The following is a 22155-nucleotide window of genomic DNA, read 5'->3' as shown; positions in this document are numbered from 1 at the left end:
CAACAGCCACACACACACACACACACACACACACACACACACACACACACACACACACACACACACACACACACACACACACACACACACACACACTCTATCTCTCTCTCCCTCTCCCTCTCCCCTTCTCTCTCTCTTTCTTAACATTTTGGTTGATATAACATGTGCAGGCTAATTATGTATAACATTTTAAATGGCTATCGGAAACATAAGATTTACAAATGGCAAATGATGTGATATGTGCCGTGAGACAGACTATGTTTTTATTGTTTTATTTTTAAGACATCGGAGATGATCGTTTGTTAAGTTATGATGACTGTATCACAGTAAAAGTAGCCCAAATTATCTTCGTTATTTTTCTTTGTTTACAGAAATACAAGGAATTTGAAAAGTCCGTCAGAGTGGAAGAAATTAATGGCGAAAAACTGGTCAAAAACTTAGCGGAGAAGATGGAGGAAATGTTTGGGAGGAAAGCTGAGGCCATGCGGGTACGTCTAGATGAGACCTGGGGGGTATTCCATCAACGTTGCTAAAGGAAAATCCAGGCTTATTTTCGATCAATCTCGTGAGATTTATCAAAATAAGCTTGGGTTGTTCTGATAAATATCGCGAGATTTAACAGAATAAGCCTGGATTTTTCTTTAGTGAGTTTGATGGATTACCCCCCTGGCAACGCTGAATTGTATGTCTTGTTGTCTGACTGTTATCAAACATGGAATTGGATTTATGCATTATACATTTCTTGCCCAGACGTTTTCGAGTTGTTATGTTTTGGTTTTTGTATTATTATTATTATTATTATTATTATTATTATTATTAGTAGTAGTAGTAGTAGTAGTAGTAGTAGTAGTAGTAGTAGTAGTAGTAGTAGTAGTAGTAGTAGTAGTAGTAGTAGTAGTAGTAGTAGTAGTAGTAGTAGTAGTAGTAGTAGTAGTAGTAGTAGTAGTAGTAGTAGTAGTAGTAGTAGTAGTAGTAGTAGTAGTAGTAGTAGTAGTATTATTATTATTATTATTATTATTATTATTATTATTATTATTATTATTATTATTAGGTCTATTATTAGGATTAACCAATCTTTGGCATTTTATCACATATTCCAATGATAGGAAATATAACCAATTATATAATATATATATATTATTTCTGCAGTCAGAAATACACTATGTCTACGCCTATGGTGGAGGATTCATAACATCCGTTCATAAAGTTTGTTGCAAAAGGCAATTACACCTGGTCTCATTTCATCGTAGCTGAGGTCCAATGCCATTTATTTTCCCAATCCGGCGGCGTTCTCGGAGATAAAGTCGACATGTATGTAGGACCTGAGCGGAGAGGTGCAATAGCCTATTTTAATTGTAATCCCCAGTGAGTGGTGTTATATGATGATAACGTTTATCTCTCGCCCACAGATCTCTGGCTCCGTTGTATTAGCCACCCGGTTGTAATTCAATATAATTCGTTATTTACAACGTTGCACGTTTTCAATGTGTAGGCCGATGGCTATTGCAATGGCACTGCTGTAAATTGGCCGAATGTTTCCAAACTCAAATAACTAAATTGCCATGGCCTATTTAAAAAGCGCTCTTCGGATGCGAATGATAAAAATCGCATTAGTTGGCGTTTTTATAATATGCCTAGTTAAAATAAAATTATTAATATTCATCAATGGTTCATTCTTTGCAATGAAACACACTAGTCGGTATCCCGGGTCTATTGAAAATTATGAATAATATAAAACAGTGTATTGAGCAGACCGTTTTATTTTTTTATTTGGCTTGATACCAGGTCAAAGATTTGTGCTTTCATTTAGAATATTTATTTTCCCCATATAGGCCCATTGCTGACACAACTAAGACGTAGGTGTGGAAAAAAATGTAGTTTAACTGTCACAAAAGAGTTTGCGTTGCAGGTATTTTTGACATGCTCGACAGTTATTAATTACTTGTTCCAGAACAACAACGGTGACTGTATGTTAAGGTGGCATTTTTTCCAAAACACACTGGCAAGCACATTTCAAGGAGGGGAATATTGAAAATATCCGTATTGCACGAGATTTGGTTCCAAGCTGGGTCAGCTGACGATCAATCATCTATGGCATCCACATTCTGCTTTGAGAGGGCCTCTGAATGGGACATGCATTGCGCACACACATATTCTACCTTTCTTGATGTTTCAGGCAGCTTTCAGAGGTAAGCAGGTTATTCTACTGTGCTGCTGAGAAAAAAAATAAAAAATTAACAGAACAAATAAAACCGAAATAGTGAACTAATTATAAGCCAATAGAACTCTTTATAAATCAGGTATGGGTCCTCTAATTGTAGGTAGATAACCTGAAATGATTGAAGAATCACCGTTTTAATGGTTATAATTGAGAAATGTCAGCAAATGTGAAAAATGATAATGCAGCAGGTTAAACTTGGCTCACATGAAGGTGATGATCTGTCCTGTCCCATCCACCATCTCTCTACATCCATAGAGGCTGTCTGATATTACATTGGGTCAAATAACTCCTGGGTTTGTGTGATGACTTTGAGTTGAACTTGTGTGATGATGATGGTTCCCCTCTGTCCCCCCCCTGTCCCTGTCCTGTCCCCCCCCCCCTCCCCTCTGTCCCTGTCATGTCCTGTCCCCCCCCTGTCCCCCCTCCCCCCTCAGCGCCTTGTGGAGGCAGCCGAGGAGGCCCATCTCCAGCATGAGGAGAACCCCGACCTGGAGGTGAGAGATGAGGGGGAAAGGAGGAGAGGAGGAGAGAAAGAGAAAAGGAAACGGGCTGTTGTGGGGAAAGAGATGGGCAATTGAGTGTAAAAGAAAGAAGAAGTTGTGTAAAATAGAGAAAGGGAGAACTTTGCAAAGCCAGCATGAAAATGTGAGAGGAGGGGGGAAAGGTTTAGTGCCTGACGGCATTGGCAGTGTCCTTCACATGAATGCCCTGTCAGCTTTATGATACATAATGCTGCTGTAATAAGCAATGCTGCATATATTAAGAATGCTTTACCATGTGTGTCATAACTCACACTGATTGTTTTAAAGTAGAATCATTTTTCAAAAGCATCTTGTGAATTTGTCACCATCGAGTGAGTGGCAACTTCTTTTGTAAACCACCATTGAAATTGGCATAACTTCAGTGCTATGGTATACTTTTCCTCAGAAATTGTGAATGCAACATTACAACATTACATGTCGGTTTGTTATGCATCAGGGAGTGCCATGTTCAATCAAACTTCCTTGAGTTTGTTTACACTCCATGAGTGTAATTGAAACAATTGTGAGATTAAATATATTTATATTTCCATTATGTTCCATTATATTTCCATGATGTATGCTCTGTGCTACACGTGTTCATGTGTGGTCTCTCCACGCGCAGAGTTGGACAACAATCGCCACTGATCAGGACATTATTTAGCTGCACTATTATTGCTGGATTCTGTCTCCCTTCCTTGGTGCAGTGAGCTTCCCCTCTGCAGTGGGATTGCAGTAATTCTGTCACTGTGAGAATGTTCTCTCTCTCTCTCTCTCTCTCTCTCTCTCTCTCTCTCTCTCTCTCTCTCTCTCTCTATCTATCTCTCTCTCTCTATCTCTCTCTCTCTCTCTCTCTCTCCCTCCCTCTCTCTCCCCCCCCCCCCCTCTCCCCAGTAGACAAAGATGAATGACACTCTTATGCACAGTGCAATGTTCCAGTTTTCCACCTGTAGATTGGCAACTCACTTGGGCAACAGAACACTTTGAAATAATGGCGGTACTTAAAGGCATTTACATCACATGAATTGCTGATTAACATTGCTTGCTAGTTTGTCTGGAGATAGTATGAATACATACAAATAAACAGGCAGGAATGTCATTAGCACTGTGATAATCTAAATGTCTGAATTATCTCCTCCTAAATGTTTTTCTGCTCAGTATTTTATATCATTTTCCCACCAATCTGCAATTAAATTTCCGGCAATTCTGGATAACAATCCACCATTATGACATGCTGAGCTTTGACTAAATATAAACAGATGTTAATGACACAGTATATTAATCTAATCTCTCACAATTAAACCACATTTTTAAGAGCGTTTCATATTATTTTATGATTTGTAATTTGCTTTGTATGTTATTATTGCTATTTAGCAGATGGTTTTACTATGATTTGGTTGCTGCATAATCTGAGATGTGAGAAAGAGATTTGGAGTGAAAACGAAAAGGCAGTTAATTTACACAGGTCATGCATTATCATTTAATATTGTAGCATTATTGCTCATACATGTGTATGCACAAAACTGTTCTTTTAGAAATACGATTTTTTTTCAAGATTATTTTCAATGTGTCTGCACTTGTCTGTTACTGTTGACCTACGTTGTTAAGGCTTTTCAAATTAATTAACTATGTATACACTTTTTTGCCAGTCTTCGAAAGAATGAGGCATTCTTACCAATTTCGAGATGCATTTATTGGCTACGTTTAACTTTATTTTGCGTTAGACCGTTGTGTAGTAGTAGGCTAAACGTACCGAATGGAAGTAAAACATCATAAAATGAAAATGATATAAAAATACTGCGATAAAGATAGGCCTATTTAATTTTATAACATCAGACTGTTTGCCGCATCATTTAATCATGCTTGCCGTTTTCTGGCACCATTTCCCTGCCAAGACGTGATAAGACGGCTTCTCTTATCTCGGCTCATATGACTGTTTTTTTTTTTTTGACATTGACCTGCTGACGTCATCCAGCCCGGAGGTCAAGGGCTTAACCCTGAGATGTGTGACGTATCTAGGTCCACCGCAAGATGAGTTCTTTTTCAAATGTGCGCTTGGTCACAAGGCTATTTACAACAACAACAACAACAACAACAACAACAACAACAACAACAACAACAAAGAAGAAGAAAAAAAGTAACACAAGTTTGTTATGGAAATAACTTTTGACGATAGCCCCGTGTTTGGCACGTGGTATTAATAGCCTTATTGGTTCGTATTGGAAGTTTTAGATACAAAAAAAGAAAAAAGAAAAAAAAAGGGTAGATTTTAAATTAAATGAAGAAGAGAAAAGACGGGTAACACTAAATTCACTCCAAGGCTGTTGACGACCTGGGCTGTTTTCTGTTGCCTCTACTATAGGCTACTACTTCTAGGAACCAAAGCGCATAATCGTTTTGACTAATGCCTAGTCTTTGTATTTAAGTACAGTATATTTCTAATGGCGTTGTTTCCCTTTTCTTTGATTTGGTATCAGATAGCCTACATACTCTACTCCCACTAGCTTCTGACATTCTGAAAACAGCCGAATAACCATTGCTGTTTGTACGGTAGAAACCTTTCACAACCATCATAACCATGGCATCTGAAATGATTGATTAGTGAATAATTAGCGAGGGGTTTCAATCATGTGTATAGCATGTACATGTTATATATATATATATATGTGTGTGTGTGTGTGTGTGTGTGTGTGTGTGATATTTTTGCTGTGTATTCGTTATTTGTACTTATTGCAACAGCGATCCTGCCCACCTGAACATCAGTCTAAGGCAGGGAGGCGGTCCAGAGACAGACACACTCAAGGGCGTTGTATGCTGCGCCTCCATGAGGGTATATTGTAAAGAAAACCCACTAAGACCCAAGCCCCTGCGACACGTAAGACCCACGCTAGGCCCGTTAGACCTACTGCAGAACTCCCTGCCCTGGCTCCAGTGGAGGGCCCAGCTCCAAGTACAAGGACCCAGCCGCAGAATTAGCATCGAAACACAGCTCTGCGGCAGGCCCTGGCTAACTGCGGCAGGCTAAGAGTCAGTGGAGCGTCTCAGGGAGCTGCAGTGTCCCCTGCCTTGCTCTACAGTAATAACCCTGGTGGTTAGCGTGCTTAACGTACAGTGCTATCAGTTCTGCTGAGGGTGCACGTTTTTCTCCCCCCCCGCCCCTCCTACCCCCCCCCCCCCTCCTCCCAGCCTCAGCCCGTCAGAGGGGCGACCAGGCGTGGTATGAGCTGTCAGCGGCTGCTTTATGGTGATGCCGACGCGGCCTCCCCCGAGAACAGTGCAGAGTCCATCACCCCCCCTCATACCCCCCAACCCCATACTGAGGAACGGGGGCCACAGCCAGGCTGCTTAGACAGAATGAGAGAGTCTGTCCTCTTACAGGGTCCACAGGACCAGCCTGTGAAGGACAGGACAATCAAACAACCAAAGTTTCACTTAAGAAAAGTCAGATTGCTCTTAACCTCTGAATCCAAAGTGCTGGGCCCAGTCATTCAAACGTTTTAATCTGGATCTGAATGAAGAATCCAGGATCAGATTTATCTGGCTGATTTTGAGTTGTATTGGGGAAATCAGACAGCTTGATCTGATACTGGATAGCAAAAACAGACTCAGCATCATTCTGATCCAGATTAAACGTTTTGGACAACTGGGAGCTAACCACTGCTAGTTTGTTTCACTACACCATATCTTAAACCTTTGCACCAAACAAAACCAAGAACTGTACTTGACTCTGGTTTTGGATACATCGTCTACCATATTGTGACTTTAGAATTATAAGGTTCTATCTCCATTTTTGTAAAAAAAAATGTTTTTACATAATCTGATCCATTAGGTGTTTATTAATGCCTGTGTGGTGTTATTTTTAAAATGTTGACATTTTTTAGTTAGTAATTAATAAAATACAAAGGTACCATCTCACAAAACATAATGGAATGTAAAAACTTTGACGCTCAATATCTCTGAACTGCCCTAAACGGAGATAGAACCTTATCATTCTAAGCTCACGATATGCAGTTCTAAATCTGGCTTAAACTCAGTCCAAAAGGAGTCAGGTATTACTCTTGTGTGTATCTGAGGTGATTGATAAAGTGTTTAAATAATAAACATTAATAAATAATAAACGTTGTTTACATTTACATTTACATTTTTGGTATTTAGCAGACGCATTATTTTAAAGTGACTTACAATCAATACATTTGACTAAGCAAGTGAATCATCAGTCCCCCAGTCGTAGCAGGAAGAGTCGTCTAGCTCAGGGGCCATTGGCAGTCGTCATGATAAGATATACATATATATATATTTTTTAAAATAGACACTGGAGAAACAGTACAAGGGGGGAGTAGAAATCTAGGTGAAATCTAGCCTTACGTTGTCTTCTGTACTCATATTGTGTTATTCTTTTCATCAGTATGAGTACTTCAACGCTGTGCTGATCAACGAGGTGGACGAGGAGGGCAACAACGTGGAGCTTGGTGGAGAGTTCATCCTGGAGCCCAACGAACACTTCAACAGCCTGCCTGTCAACCTCAGCCTCAGCGTGGTGCAGGTGCCCACCAACATGTACAACAAAGGTACAGTAGGAGTGCATTACCGTTACACGTCAATCCGTTAGGATAAGTTCTCATTTACTCTACATGTACCATGTGAATATATCCACTGCATGCAGACATGGAAAGCAGAAGAAGGAGCAACACAGAGGAGGACTGGAGGAGGGGGCTCTCGCCATGTCTTTGTCACTGCTGGCTGTGTGGAGGGGATCGATAATGTTCCAGCCTCTCCAAGATGTTGAGAGAAAGAGTGTGATTGTGTGTGTGTGTGCGGGAGGGGGGGGTGGTGTTCTTTGGCAGTGGCTGTTCAGCTGTTACTTGTTTTTTTATAGCTGAGTGTGTCACCTCTCTCTCTCTCTGTATAGCCTTGGCTTCCTTTGTTTGGCTGTAATGGCCTCCTCATTGCTCTCCACGCCCCTCTGTTCCCAGCACAAAGGGAGGCTTCCTGACAGGATCAGTCGCTCATGTGTGCTGGCCAGCAGAAGGATGGGAGGGGATGATTTAGTCACAGACATTGTGCCTCCACTAAGGAGGTCAATAAGGGACAAAGGTCAACTGTGCACTCCTGTTTCAGGGTTAATGATGACCATGATAATTACCATCATTACAGTTTTTATCTCCTTGGCTTGTTTCTATCCTGCCCACCACCACCCTTTCTCTCTCCCCCTCTCTACCCCCTGTCACCCCACCCTCTCTCTCTCCCTCTCTACCCCCTGTCACCCCACCCTCTCTCTCTCCCCCTCTCTCCCCCCTGTCACCCCACCCTCTCTCTCTCCCCCTCTCTACCCCCTGTCACCCCACCCTCTCTCTCCCCCTCTCTCCCCCCTGTCACCCCACCCTCTCTCTCTCTCCCTCTCTACCCCCTGTCACCCCACCCTCTCTCTCTCCCCCTCTCTACCCCCTGTCACCCCACCCTCTCTCTCCCCCTCTCTACCCCCTGTCACCCCACCCTCTCTCTCTCCCCCTCTCTCCCCCCTGTCACCCCACCCTCTCTCTCTCCCCCTCTCTACCCCCTGTCACCCCACCCTCTCTCTCCCCCTCTCTACCCCCTGTCACCCCACCCTCTCTCTCCCCCTCTCTACCCCCTGTCACCCCACCCTCTCTCTCTCCCCCTCTCTACCCCCTGTCACCCCACCCTCTCTCTCTCCCCCTCTCTACCCCCTGTCACCCCACCCTCTCTCTCTCCCTCCCAGATCCTGCTATAGTGAATGGGGTGTATTGGTCTGAGGCTCTGAATAAAGTGTTTGTGGATAATTATGAAAGAGACCCATCACTTATATGGCAGTACTTTGGAAGTGCGAAGGGCTTCTTCAGACAGTACCCTGGTGAGTTCTCTCCGTCTGTCTGTCTGTGTGTGTGCGTGGGTGCGCGTGAGTGCGCGCATGTGTGAGTGGGGGGGAGGAACAGCGAGGGAGCAGTCACTGTATAAAAAAGGAAGAAATAAAATGGAATTGCTAGAAAGAGTGATTTTGCTAATGTTGTAATTTTACAGACCATCAGAGAGGATGCATATCGCAAATTAATCAGAATCTGAACCACTGTGTGCCTAGCCCTACTATGAATTCTGTCCAAAGCTATGGCACCATACCAGACCTATGAGACCATTACCGACATCATCACCCGACTGTAGCCGTGCCGACTGCAGTGCTTTAACACCAGCACAGAGATGTGCCATTAGTGGCAATAAAGAAATGGGATCTTTCACACAGCGTTTTTAATCTATGGATACCACTCATGTCTGATTCATTTACAGTCATGTCCTCCCACCCACGACCAACACATACTGCCCATCTACCGCCCATGTGTACTAACTACACTTCAGAAATGTGCCAACTGTTCAACACTTATTCATTTGGCTATGACTCTGTATCTGTGTCTAAGTATGTTCTTCTGGTTCCAACCCCAGGGGTCAAATGGCATCCAGACCAGCATGGAGTAATCGCCTTCGACTGCAGGAACAGGAAGTGGTAGGCCTTAGCTTGCATGTCAGGCCAATCTGGTTGGATTATGCTCCGATCTGGTTGTGCTCTTGGATTGTGCTCTTGCAGTGCAGCATACCTTGCGGTGCAATGTCATGACACTTGTTGCAAGTTTGTTTTACTGTACCACGTTTGACTAAAGTGTTTGCTGCATTGCAGTGCCAGTTCAGGATACCTGCTGTGTGTTTTCCCTCCCTGCTGAAGGTACATCCAGGCAGCGACGTCTCCTAAAGACGTGGTGATCTTATTGGACGTGAGCGGGAGCATGAAGGGCCTGAGACTGACCATCGCCAGACAGACCGTCTCATCCATACTGGACACACTCGGGGACGACGACTTCTTAAACATAATCGCCGTCAGTCTACTGTACCTTCGTTTAAACTGACCTTTGTGTGTGTGTGTGTGTGTGTGTGTGTGTGTGTGTGTGATTTATCATTCCTCTCTTCATGTGTGTTCACAGTACAATCAGGAGCTGCACTACGTGGAGCCCTGTCTGAACGGCACGCTGGTACGAGCAGACAGATCGAATAAAGAAGTGAGTTCTCTTCACACAGACAACCATGGAATTGTATGTAGATCATATCAGAGCTAATATGTTTGATTAACACTCAAATATTCTATCCACATCTTCCCTTTTTATCTGTTAGCATTTCCGAGAACATCTGGACAAGCTGTTTGCCAAAGGGATCGGGCTGCTGGGTAATGCTCTAGCTGAAGCGTTCACCATTCTAAATGATGTAAGTTCAGCCTCAGTGATACTGTAGATTTGTTCATTCATGCATTCCGTCAGTCATTCATTTGATCATTCATTCATTCAGTCAGTCATTCATTTGTTCATTCATTCACTTAGTTATTCAACTGAACAAACACAGAACATATTTTACAGATGCACAAAAAAACAGATAAAACAAAAGAGAAACACAATCAAAGAATGACTTCACTCGAATGAACATGGCGTAAACACTCTTATGTACATGTTACAGAAGTTTGAGTAGAAAAGTACAGCTCAGTAGGTTTCACGTTTTTTCACGTGTGGGAGTGGGAGGTGTGTGTGTGGGAGTGGGAGGTGTGTATGTAGGAGTGGTAGGTGTGTGTGTAGGAGTGGTAGGTGTGTGTGTAGGAGTGGGAGGTGTGTGTGGGAGTGGGAGGTGTGTAGGTAGGAGTGGGAGGTGTGTATGTGGGAGTGGGAGGTGTGTATGTAGGAGTGGTAGGTGTGTGTGTAGGAGTGGTAGGTGTGTGTGTGTGGGAGTGGGAGGTGTGTATGTGGGAGTGGGAGGTGTGTAGGTAGGAGTGGGAGGTGTGTGTGTAGGAGTGGGAGGTGTGTAGGTAGGAGTGGGAGGTGTGTATGTAGGAGTGGGAGGTGTGTATGTAGGAGTGGTAGGTGTGTGTGTAGGAGTGGGAGGTGTGTAGGTGGGAGTGGGAGGTGTGTGTGTGGGAGTGGGAGGTGTGTATGTAGGAGTGGGAGGTGTGTATGTAGGAGTGGGAGGTGTGTATGTGGGAGTGGGAGGTGTGTGTGGGAGTGGGAGGTGTGTATGTGGGAGTGGGAGGTGTGTATGTGGGAGTGGGAGGTGTGTAGGTAGGAGTGGGAGGTGTGTAGGTAGGAGTGGGAGGTGTGTATGTGGGAGTGGGAGGTGTGTATGTGGGAGTGGGAGGTGTGTAGGTAGGAGTGGGAGGTGTGTAGGTAGGAGTGGGAGGTGTGTATGTAGGAGTGGGAGGTGTGTGTGGGAGTGGGAGGTGTGTGTGTGTGGGAGTGGGAGGTGTGTATGTGGGAGTGGGAGGTGTGTAGGTAGGAGTGGGAGGTGTGTATGTGGGAGTGGGAGGTGTGTATGTGGGAGTGGGAGGTGTGTATGTAGGAGTGGGAGGTGTGTATGTGGGAGTGGGAGGTGTGTATGTGGGAGTGGGAGGTGTGTATGTGGGAGTGGTAGGTGTGTATGTGGGAGTGGGAGGTGTGTATGTGGGAGTGGGAGGTGTGTATGTGGGAGTGGTAGGTGTGTGTGTAGGAGTGGGAGGTGTGTATGTGGGAGTGGGAGGTGTGTATGTGGGAGTGGGAGGTGTGTATGTGGGAGTGGGAGGTGTGTATGTGGGAGTGGTAGGTGTGTATGTGGGAGTGGGAGGTGTGTATGTGGGAGTGGGAGGTGTGTATGTGGGAGTGGGAGGTGTGTATGTAGGAGTGGGAGGTGTGTGTGTGTGTGGGAGTGGGAGGTGTGTGTGTAGGAGTGGGAGGTGTGTATGTAGGAGTGGGAGGTGTGTGTGGGAGTGGGAGGTGTGTATGTGGGAGTGGGAGGTGTGTATGTGGGAGTGGGAGGTGTGTATGTGGGAGTGGTAGGTGTGTATGTGGGAGTGGGAGGTGTGTATGTGGGAGTGGGAGGTGTGTATGTGGGAGTGGGAGGTGTGTATGTGGGAGTGGGAGGTGTGTATGTGGGAGTGGGAGGTGTGTATGTAGGAGTGGGAGGTGTGTATGTAGGAGTGGGAGGTGTGTATGTGGGAGTGGGAGGTGTGTGTGGGAGTGGGAGGTGTGTATGTGGGAGTGGGAGGTGTGTATGTGGGAGTGGGAGGTGTGTGTAGGAGTGGGAGGTGTGTATGTGGGAGTGGGAGGTGTGTATGTGGGAGTGGGAGGTGTGTATGTGGGAGTGGTAGGTGTGTATGTGGGAGTGGGAGGTGTGTATGTGGGAGTGGGAGGTGTGTATGTGGGAGTGGGAGGTGTGTATGTAGGAGTGGGAGGTGTGTATGTGGGAGTGGGAGGTGTGTAGGTAGGAGTGGGAGGTGTGTATGTGGGAGTGGGAGGTGTGTATGTGGGAGTGGGAGGTGTGTGTAGGAGTGGGAGGTGTGTATGTGGGAGTGGGAGGTGTGTATGTGGGAGTGGGAGGTGTGTGTAGGAGTGGGAGGTGTGTATGTGGGAGTGGGAGGTGTGTATGTGGGAGTGGGAGGTGTGTATGTGGGAGTGGGAGGTGTGTATGTGGGAGTGGGAGGTGTGTATGTAGGAGTGGGAGGTGTGTAGGTAGGAGTGGGAGGTGTGTATGTGGGAGTGGTAGGTGTGTATGTGGGAGTGGGAGGTGTGTATGTGGGAGTGGGAGGTGTGTATGTGGGAGTGGGAGGTGTGTATGTAGGAGTGGGAGGTGTGTGTGTGTGTGGGAGTGGGAGGTGTGTGTGTAGGAGTGGGAGGTGTGTATGTGGGAGTGGGAGGTGTGTATGTGGGAGTGGGAGGTGTGTGTAGGAGTGGGAGGTGTGTATGTGGGAGTGGGAGGTGTGTATGTGGGAGTGGGAGGTGTGTGTAGGAGTGGGAGGTGTGTATGTAGGAGTGGGAGGTGTGTATGTGGGAGTGGGAGGTGTGTATGTGGGAGTGGGAGGTGTGTATGTGGGAGTGGGAGGTGTGTATGTAGGAGTGGGAGGTGTGTAGGTAGGAGTGGGAGGTGTGTATGTGGGAGTGGTAGGTGTGTATGTGGGAGTGGGAGGTGTGTATGTGGGAGTGGGAGGTGTGTGTAGGAGTGGGAGGTGTGTATGTAGGAGTGGGAGGTGTGTATGTGGGAGTGGGAGGTGTGTGTGTGTGGGAGTGGGAGGTGTGTATGTAGGAGTGGGAGGTGTGTATGTGGGAGTGGGAGGTGTGTGTAGGAGTGGGAGGTGTGTATGTGGGAGTGGGAGGTGTGTATGTGGGAGTGGGAGGTGTGTATGTATGTGTGTATGTAGGAGTGGGAGGTGTGTATGTGGGAGTGGGAGGTGTGTAGGTAGGAGGGGGAGGTGTGTATGTGGGAGTGGGAGGTGTGTATGTGTGTAGGTAGGTGTGTAGGTAGGAGGGGGAGGTGTGTGTAGGAGTGGGAGGTGTGTATGTGGGAGTGGTAGGTGTGTATGTGGGAGTGGGAGGTGTGTAGGTAGGAGGGGGAGGTGTGTGTAGGAGTGGGAGGTGTGTAGGTAGGAGTGGGAGGTGTGTCCCCTGTCAACGCTCCGCCACTATTCCCGTCACGCCCTCAGAACACAGACACATCTTTTCCTGAAGGGTGATTAATGATACTAATTAACAGCGCTGATTAATAACGTGGGTGATTGGAACACAAAGCAGAGGAGATAAGGCCAGGAGACACTCTGCACTCCTTTTATCTCTCTGTTTCCAGGCTCGCTCCGGTCGCACCACAGAGGCTGGGGAGGCACCGCTTTAACGTCTGCATTTGTCAGATTAATTAAAGCTGCAATGAATATGGTAATCATGCTACCATATATGGTAATCAGGTGGCCAATAGGTTCCCTCTCGAATGCATTGTTATACCACTGCCCACTGAGTGGATTCTGACGGTGGCCATTCTGCCTATTTCAGACCAAATCAGACACAGATAGAAAATGTATATGCATGCCTCTGAAGGACTGTCAACCACAGGATTCTGAAGTCCAGCTAAGGAGTGTATTTCTCTACTGAATGAAGCCCCGTGAATCCAAACATACCCCAAAATAATCCTCTTATGGACGCCATTAATGTACGAAAGGCGCTATATAAATAAAGTTTCACTTCACTTCACTTCACATTAATCTATACAGTAGTATACTACTAACTTCACATACTCCTCACTTACATGGCCACACTAAGTAGCACTTTTTTATCTTTTAAATTTAGTTTTTCTATAATGTTCTTGGAGGTGGACTGACTATGAGGAGTGCCGTGAAGCTCTTTACAGTAGTAAGGAGTCATGATCCCCTCTCTGGAAGAGCTGTACAACACACGCTGTCTCAGGAAGGCCTCCAAGATCTCCAGGGACCCGACCCACCCTGGGCACGTACACTTTACCAGGCTGCCCTCGAAAAGGCGGTTCAGGACCCTGGCCGCTAAGACAAACAGACTGAAGAACTGCTTCTACCACAGGGCCGTCCAGGCCCTGAACACAGCAAAGACCTAAGTTCTGGGCCCTAGACAGTCTGGACGGATTGTATGGCAGCTGCTGGACTGAAAAAATCAGGTGTAGTGCTGAGGCACAAACATGTACATTTCAAGCCTGCAAACTGTGACACTTTAAATAACGTGAAACAATACTATTGTGCAATATGACAACCCTAGTCGACTATCTGTACAGTATAGTACAGTGGATGTGTACATAGCCTTTATTTATGTAAACCAGCTCCTTCTCTTCTTGTGATTTTTTTAAAAGTGTTTTTCTTTTTTTCCCCTTTCCTAACACCGGGGGAGCCACCCCTCCTAAATTTCGTTGTTTGGTACCTGTACTGTAGCAATGACAATAAAGTCCATTCATTCATTCATTCATTCATGATGTTTTTCATCATACCAATGTCAATCCATGTTCTAATTCACTGTGTGGATGGGGACCACTGTTTGTGTATGTGGGAGACATTGAAATCCAGCGCAACACTCTTTGACACTCTTAGATTTTTGGCAAAAAAAATGCATTTTAATTTTATGGAACACTGATGTCATTTCTACTGAACAGTTATGGATCACTCAAATAATGTCTGTGTTGCCTTTGGAGAGGCTTAAATATGACCTGCAGGATAAGGCGCATGTGTTTTCAGAAGTGTGGTCCCCTTTCTTATCTTTTATGGAAGAGAATCCATGACAATGTTACTAATTAGGCAACATCAAATAAGTTATTTGACACCCACATATCTTTGAGATATATTAATTCTTACATCTACTTGGTTGCTGATGCTCCCCCCATCGGACACACACACATTTGATTACTGGCATTTGTAATTATTTATTTATTTATTTTAAATGTTTTGTTTGGCTTTTTGCTGTCGCTTATTGTCTTTTTAGTTTGCTGTTGTGTTTTGTCCTATCATTACTTTATTTTTCTTACTTTCTACTTCATGTAGTTATTTGTTTTCCTTTTCTTGTCTGTCCTTGTTGTGATGTCTAGATGTTTGTTGTCTAAAAAATTCTGTGTGTGTGTGGGGGTGCGTGGGGGTGCGTGTGGGTGTGTGTGGGTGCGCGTGTTAGTGTGTGTGTGTGTGTGTGTGTGTGGGAACCTTGCTGGTGGTGTGGTTTGAGAGCAGCAGAGCTCAGCAGCTTTTAGCTAGCGATAATGGCGCCGCACAAAGCTCTATTTCTCCACATTCACTCTGTCACAGGTCAATAAGCCAGTTAATTACCGCCATGCATCTTCTGCCATCAGATTCATGTGGGCTGCACTTCCCAGTTTATTTACAAAGAGATTATCTGTGTTTTAGTCCCTGACGGCCCTCCAGCCGCCAATATTGGACATCGTCAGACGCAGTGAAAACAGTCATTACAAGCTCAGCTATGAGTGGAGGTGGCCCTCAAATATGTCTGGCTCATGTCAATGTGTTTCCTTGCACAATAAGCAAATAGACGAATACATAATTTAAATTCAATCGATGTTGTAAATGATTTGCTGTTTTGAAAGAAGTTAGTTGATGGCGTGTCTCATAGAAATGTGTCTGTAAGTGTATCTTTATCTGTGTGTCTTTGTTTGACTCATTGAGTGTTCTCTCTAGTTTAACCAGACGGGGAATGGCAGTGTGTGTAGTCAGGCCATTATGCTTGTGACTGACGGGGCAACGGCGATGTACGATGATGTTTTTGCCAGGTTCAACTGGCCAGACAGAAAGGTAAGATAATGAAAAGCTCTTCGATGGCTCTCTCTCTCTTTGTCTCTCTCTCTCTCTCTCACACACACACACACACACACAAGCACACACACACACACACCTCTCCTTCACATTCTCCCATTGCCTCCATTTCTCTTTTTGACCCCCCATTGTGAATGGGTTTCTTTCCCCCGAAATTTCTGCTTGTGGTGCATTTTTTCTTCCTTTGAGACTTTAAATGCTTTTCACCAATTTAAACACGTTGATATGAGGCGCCAGTTGGATTTCCCTTCTTGACGTTTTGAGGAATTGGATTCTTACTTCATTATAGCTCATAACACAGTAATGGTAAATCCACAGCGATATACATGTACACCAAAGTGCTGACCCACCACGGCGTGACGTGTCTCCCTGCCAGAGAGACACGGGGAACCTTTTTCAAGGGCATTCAGGTTTAGTCCCCGAGAAGTCACCTTGTTTCCATCTGCCGACTAAACCAAAAGGGACTAAACCACGAGCACCCGTTGACTTTCCTATTTATGTCAATGTTTTTCATGCATTAATTTTATCCTGTGCCAACTCCTATTCAATAATCAGAAAATACATATGAGGACAGCGGGGCTACTGTGGCAGTAGTGGAGTTCATTTACATTTACATTTTTGGGCATTTAGCAGACGTCTTTATCCAAAGCGACTTACAACAAATACATTTGAATCAAGTGAATCATCTATCCATCAGTCATAGCAAGAAAAAGTAATCTATGCTCGGGCCAAGGCCCATTAGCAGTCATAATGCTAGATTTTTTAAAATTATTATAATTATGATTATGATTATTATTATTTACAGTAGAGAAACTGTACAGGTTAATAACACTGATTATACATTAAGAGGAATGTGAGATCTCATCAAGCGCTCATTGGCATCTGTCACCTTCAGCCACCTTAACAGCAGACCGGCTTGACTGAATTAGGCACTCATGCAAACGGTGAACTCTCATCCTGGGCCTGGATCCCCAGATGAGCTCTCATCCTGGGCCTGGATCCCCTCTAGAGCTCCTCCCCTCCCAGGGTGTTCTCATGTTCTCATGTCCTCACAGCCTCTTTCTTGACTCTGCTCTGCTGCCCCCAGGCTGGCTTCATCTGGAGGCTTCTGGGGCATTAGGTTTGCAGTGACAAATGACTTGGCTATATCCTTTATACAAATACAATTGAAATGAAATGGACGGCTGTGCTATTCACACAGCAATAAAAACAACAGCTCAGGGGCCTTTTGTCCAATCCTATCAAGCATGTGCACAAAGGGGCAGTATTTGGCAGTGTATCCCATCCACCCCCTCAAAGCCTGAGGGGCATTATTTGGCACCCATTCACTCTGCCTCCTATATGTTTAGAATAGCATCTGGAGCCAATGAGCCATGCAGAGGGATGCTTGGGACTGCCCCCTTGTCCACAGAGGCCTACTCATTGGCTCCCATATGCCACAGAGAGAATGCACCCCTAGTCAAAATGCCTTTTACAATTAATATCTAAGTGAAAAGAAGCAAACCTAACCTCTAAATGGTACAAAGTTCAACATGAAACATTTTAAAGCAAGATTAATATTATTATTATTTATTTTTTTGCAGTTTCAAAATAATAAAACAAGGAAAAAGGCCTTGTGCAAAAGTATAACAGCTTGCAAATGCTTGGAATTTTCCCCATTCTTCCTGGCAGAACACCTCTAGCTCAGAAATATTCTTCGGCCTTCTTGCATGCACAGCATGTTTGAGATCTCTCCACAGATTTTCAATAATATTCAAGTCTGGGGACTGTGATGGCCATTCAAAAACCTTCATCCATCTTTCCTGGAGGTTCTTCATGGTTGATTTTGAGGTATGCTTCGGGTCATTGTCTTGCTGGAATACCCAACCTCTCTTCAACTTCAATTTCTGGACTGACATTCGAACATTAGCCTCTAGAATGTCTTGATATTTGGTGGAATCCATTCTTCTTTCCACCCGCACAATATTGCTTGTGCCTCCAGCTGCTACACAACCCCAAAGCATAATGGATGCTCCATGCTTAACAGTTGGCAAGGTGTTCTTCTCTACAAATGCTTCACCCTTTTTTCTCCAAACACATCTTCTTTGGTTGAGGCCAAAAAGTAAAATGTTGGTTTCGTCAGTCCAAAGCACATTGTTACAATAGGCTTCAGGTTTCTCAAGGTTTTCTTTTGCATACTTCAGATGCTTAATTTTATGTTGAGGTCGTAGGAAAGGCTTCTTTCTGGCAACTCTGCCATGTAGGTCTTTGTTGTTTAAGGTACGCTGTATTGTTGTCCTGTGAACAACTAGACCGGTGTCTGGTACTCATTTTTGCAGCTCTTTTGCAGTGATGTGTGGGTTCTTCTGAGCATTTCACACCAGATCTCGGGCCATTCCATCTGACATTTTTCTTGGTCTTCCAGATCTTGCCTTGACTTCAATTGTTCCATTTATTTTCCATTTTCTGATGATGTGTCTGACAGTGGAAATAGGACGTTGCAGGAGTTTTTTGTAGCGAACTATCTTAGATTCTGACATCCTTGGACAACTGTTTAGAGGAACCCAGGGTTTTTAACACCAGACACAACAGCCACCGCAGGCGGATACTTTAGAAGGCATGGAGTTACTTCAGAATATATAGTTCAACCCTGGAATTATATTCACCTGACTCATTGAAGCTCTAACAAGTAAATCACCTTGGTCTGGGCCCTAGTAATCATCTTCTCAAAAGGTAACAAAGAATAATCCAAAAGGATTCCCAAACTTTTGCACAGGGCCCTTTTCCCTTTTTATCATTTAAAAACTTGAAAAATAAACCTTGCGTTAAAATTTGCAGAAAGGTGTCATGTTTAACTTTGTAGCATTTGGTGTTCAGGTTTGCTTTCAATCACTCTGAGATTAATTGTAACAGACATTTAAACCAGGGGTGCCCACGTTTTTGCACCCCACTGTAGATACATTCATACATACAGTACATTGATATACATTAGATGCTAAACTGAATTTGGGGGTCTGGTACTCTGGTACTGCAATGACCATGAAGTTGAATATCTAAGGAGTTATGTACACACAGAATGGGATGAATGGATGTTAGGAAAAAAAAGCGAGAGGGAGAATAACAGGAAGAATAAAAAATGGATGTCGAGGAAGAGAGAGGAGGAGCGATGGAGGCAGAGAGCTCAGAGAGCACTAGGTCTTTCCTATAGAGGCACATCCATCCTTTCCTCTATAGACAGATAGAATCAGGGCAGGAAGATGGAGCACTATGTGGGTGCTTCAGAGTGTTTATGTATTACCTATTTAAATCTGACATCTCTGTGTCCTCCTACACAGGTGCGCATATTCCCTTACCTGATTGGACGAGAGTCTGCCTTCGCCGATAACCTCAAATGGATGGCCTGCGCTAATAAAGGTTGGGGCACGATAACCTCTAGTCAACACAATGTGATAACTCTGACAAGACGCCGGGCCTGTGTGTTAATGTGAGGTTAGTGGTTCGCCAGGAGGTCAGGTTGAAGGGAGGGAGGTGTTGGATGGCACGAAGAAGAGGAGGGGGGGGCGGACAACGGAGTGTGTTGAGAGGGAAGGAGGTGGGACTGTCGGTGTGTGAGTGTGTTAGGGAGGGGGTGTGAGTGTGTTAGGGAGGGGGTGTGAGTGTGTTAGGGAGGGTGTGTGAGTGTGTTAGGGAGGGTGTGTGAGTGTGTTAGGGAGGGGGTGTGAGTGTATTGGGGAGGGTGTGTGAGTGTGTTAGGGAGGGTGTGTGAGTGTATTAGGGAGGGTGTGTGAGTGTGTTGAGAGGGAAGGAGGTGTGTGAGTGTGTTAGGGAGGGTGTGTGAGTGTATTGGGGAGGGTGTGTGAGTGTGTTAGGGAGGGTGTGTGAGTGTGTTGGGGAGGGTGTCTGAGTGTGTTATGGAGGGTGTGTGAGTGTGTTAAGGACGGTGTGTGTGGGTGTTACGGAGGGTGTGTGAGTGTGTTGAGAGGGAAGGAGGTGTGTGAGTGTGTTAGGGACGGTGTGTGAGTGTGTTGAGAGGGAAGGAGGTGTGTGAGTGTGTTAGGGAGGGTGTGTGAGTGTGTTAGGGAGGGTGTGTGAGTGTGTTGGGGAGGGTGTGTGAGTGTGTTAGGGAGGGGGTGTGAGTGTGTTAGGGAGGGGGTGTGAGTGTGTTAGGGAGGGGGTGTGAGTGTGTTAGGCAGGGTGTGTGAGTGTGTTGGGGAGGGTGTGTGAGTGTGTTAGGGAGGGTGTGTGAGTGTGTTGGGGAGGGTGTGTGAGTGTGTTAGGGAGGGTGTGTGAGTGTGTTAGGGAGGGGGTGTGAGTGTGTTAGGGAGGGTGTGTGAGTGTGTTGGGGAGGGTGTGTGAGTGTGTTAGGGAGGGTGTGTGAGTGTGTTAGGGAGGGGGTGTGAGTGTGTTAGGGAGGGTGTGTGAGTGTGTTAGGGAGGGTGTGTGAGTGTGTCGGTGACCGCGTGCGAGTGTGTCGTGGAGCGTGTGAGTGCGTCGGTGCGTCGGTGCGTTGGTGCGTGAGTGTGATCAGGGCGTCGGGGATTGGCTGTGCCTCTCTCTGGGGAGCAGCAGTGAAGTGACACCCAGAGGGTCAGAGGTCAGTCCCCACTAATCCCTCTTCCTGTCAGAGCGTTTCCCTCTGGCTGTGTGCCGCAGACGGCTCTCCCCCGTGCCCACACGAACATGCTCCGGGCGGGAACGGCACAGTCAGGAAAACAGAGCACTGCCATGTTGGAGAGCACAGCCCTACCTCCCTCCTCCTCAGGCCTTTACTGTGAAATGTCCCGTTCTTGTCTAACGTGAAACATTGTCTGAGATACCGGCGGCAGCGGAGCTGATACGCGTCAAGCGGGCTCCATGCCAAACAATACCATCCTACTGTATACTGTCACACTGCAAGATTTTGGACATTTTTGTCCACAGCAGTTATATGACTCCGTTGTGGACTCAAACACAGTAGTTGAAATGTAGGTGTGTGTTTTTTTTGTTGTTCTCAGGGTATTTCAGTCAGATCTCCACTCTGGCTGACGTTCCGGAGAATGTGATGAGGTACCTCCACGTTATGAGTCGTCCCAAAGTCATCGACCACGAGCATGACACGGTGTGGACGGAGGCCTACGTGGACAGCACGGTGAGTCTCTGTCTCTGCGTGTGTGTGTGTGTCGTCATCGTGAGTGTGTATGTGTGTCAAATGAGTAAGAAATGAGCGTGAGTGTGTGTGTGTAAAATGAGTATGTCTCATAATGCGTGCCTGTGTGTGTGCTTGCCTGTGTGTGTGCGTGCCTGTGTGCGTGTCTGTGTGCGTGTCTGTGTGCGTGTCTGTGTGCGTGTCTGTGTGCGTGCCCGCATCATGCTTGCCTGCGTGTGTGTGTGTGCGTGTGTGTGTGTACACTGTACATGCTCGGGTACTGTAAAGCTGTGTGTGTGTGTGTGTGTGTGTGTGTGCGTGTGTGTGTGTGTGTGTGTGTGCGCGTGTGCCGTGTGTGCATATGTTTGTGTCCTTTCTGATCATTACCCTTCATGACGCTGGAGTGATTCCTCATTATGAGCGTCATTAATCTGGTTGGATTTTCCCATGTGACTTGTTCTGCTGTTCTGTGCCCAGAATGATAATGCAGGAAGTGCTTGAGCAGCGAATCAAAGTGTTGTACAGGAGAGCTCAATCCTCGTTTGTCTTTTCTGTCTCTGCAGCTTTCCCAGGCACGCAGGGTAAGGCTTTCATACACAGTCGATCACTCATGGATTTGATTGCAATTGATTGCAAATTGCATTACCTTGGTATTCAAATGATTGTTATGCATGTTAGGAAGTACTGTACATTTACAGTTATCATTAAATGTAGCAGTAATTCAAGCCATTCAGTAGTTTTTTCACAGTTCCTGTTTGTGGAGTGGTGAGTGTCTCCTCCCTCTGGGCAGTTAAGGTATTGCAGGACAGCCCACGGTTATTTGTAAAGCTCTGGTTTTGCTCCGAATGGGGACTGTCCAAGACTGCTGACACACTCACACTCACACACACATACACACACACACACACACACACACACACACACACACAAACACACACACACACACACACACATATACACACAGAGAAGTGAGGGTTGGCGGATTGTCCTCTGTAGTGTGTGCTCCTGTATCTCAGCCACAGAGACACGCCATTCATCATGCTGTGGATCATTGCCTTTTATCTCCTAAAGCCCATAATAAAACTGACATTGGAGCAGAGAGAGAGAGGGGGGTGGGCAGAGAGGGAGTGAGGGGAGGGGGGGGGGGGCAGAGAGGGAGAGAGGGGAGCCAGAGAGGGAGAGAGGGGTGGGGGTAGCACAA

The 22155-nt window shown here is 45.7% G+C and overlaps 1 protein-coding gene across 1 annotated transcript in view; it reads left to right on the top strand.

Annotated features, from left to right (window-relative positions):
• The window catches only part of cacna2d3 (calcium channel, voltage dependent, alpha2/delta subunit 3), a gene marked incomplete at both ends in the record, with an annotated part of 40790 nt that overhangs the window by 4256 nt on the left and 14379 nt on the right, over window positions 1-22155 (top strand). Inside the window, 11 exons of the mRNA XM_080548085.1 lie at window positions 372-488; window positions 2656-2715; window positions 7145-7307; window positions 8477-8608; window positions 9190-9250; window positions 9467-9617; window positions 9723-9797; window positions 9910-9999; window positions 15716-15829; window positions 19165-19243; window positions 20824-20981. Of these exons, the coding sequence (XP_080404211.1) occupies window positions 372-488; window positions 2656-2715; window positions 7145-7307; window positions 8477-8608; window positions 9190-9250; window positions 9467-9617; window positions 9723-9797; window positions 9910-9999; window positions 15716-15829; window positions 19165-19243; window positions 20824-20981 (1200 nt within the window). The remainder of the gene's footprint in view (window positions 1-371; window positions 489-2655; window positions 2716-7144; window positions 7308-8476; window positions 8609-9189; window positions 9251-9466; window positions 9618-9722; window positions 9798-9909; window positions 10000-15715; window positions 15830-19164; window positions 19244-20823; window positions 20982-22155) is intronic.

The sequence above is a fragment of the Nansenia antarctica genome (genome assembly GCF_963989245.1).
Source record: "Nansenia antarctica genome assembly, chromosome: 18".
NCBI classification, from domain to species: Eukaryota; Metazoa; Chordata; class Actinopteri; order Argentiniformes; family Microstomatidae; genus Nansenia; species Nansenia antarctica.
Note: the sequence above shows the minus strand (reverse complement) of the source record. Positions and strands in the feature narration are given on the sequence as shown.